At 33.2% G+C, this 772-nt stretch overlaps 1 protein-coding gene across 1 annotated transcript; it reads left to right on the top strand.

The window, feature by feature from the left end:
- The first annotated feature begins 9 nt into the window (after positions 1 to 9).
- On the top strand, positions 10 to 639 carry LOC108630058 (putative fatty acyl-CoA reductase CG8306). Its single transcript, XM_018033121.2, has 2 exons — positions 10 to 278; positions 358 to 639. Exons 1-2 carry the CDS (start codon positions 91 to 93, stop codon positions 497 to 499), a joined length of 330 nt encoding a protein of 109 aa, XP_017888610.1. The 5' UTR covers positions 10 to 90; the 3' UTR covers positions 500 to 639.
- Positions 640 to 772: the final 133 nt, after the last annotated feature.

The raw sequence follows: 772 nt of genomic DNA, 5'->3' as shown, positions 1-772 counted from the left end.
TTATGTATTATTTTATTCAGCTTGGTACGATTACATACGAACGTTAATAATTCGTTGGATCGTTTGGCGAAATTTATCTTTACCGAATGGATGTTCAATAACCCTCGTACGTTGGCGTTACACAACTCGCTATCAGAGGAAGATAAAAAGTTATTCAACTTGGATATTAAATCGCTGGTATGGGAAGACTATTTCAATAATTTGACACAAGGTGTTAGAACGTATTTGAGCAAAGAGTCACCGAAAACATTGGCCAAAGCGCGATCCAAACAAAACATGTACGTGCCAACTTCTTATTTTTCCTCATAACAAAAAATTTACGAATTAATTATTTTTCTCTTTTTTTTATTTTTGTAGATTGTACATCGCACATGTTACCATGCAAGCCGGAATATTGCTCCTTGCTTGGTGGTTAGTTAAAGTTATCTCCGCCAGTACTTGGCTCAAGACTGGTATGGTCGTTCCGATTCTTACATACATGTTTCTCTCAAGTCTATAAAGACAGCCGCAGACAAGTTTCATTTTCACCTGCGCTTGATGAATTGAAATTTTACGCCATAAATCTAAACACGATACTATTCTGATCTGTTTTATTCTGTACTGCGTTTTATATAAAATAAATACAGTTTATCGAGAGTATATTAAACTACATTCCATACACTTTACACTGAAGATGGTGTTGGGAAGTAATTTGTTTAGTTTTGTTTTTTATTACGATTGAATATTTAATTTTCTTGCATAATTCAATATAAGCGAGAATTATAATATATAT

Source organism: Ceratina calcarata, unplaced genomic scaffold (assembly GCF_001652005.2).
Source record: "Ceratina calcarata isolate Rehan_Ccalc_2016 unplaced genomic scaffold, ASM165200v1 scaffold6412, whole genome shotgun sequence".
Lineage (NCBI taxonomy): Eukaryota > Metazoa > Arthropoda > Insecta > Hymenoptera > Apidae > Ceratina > Ceratina calcarata.
The sequence above is the reverse complement of the archived record's forward strand: the minus strand, read 5'-3'. Positions and strand labels throughout refer to the sequence as shown.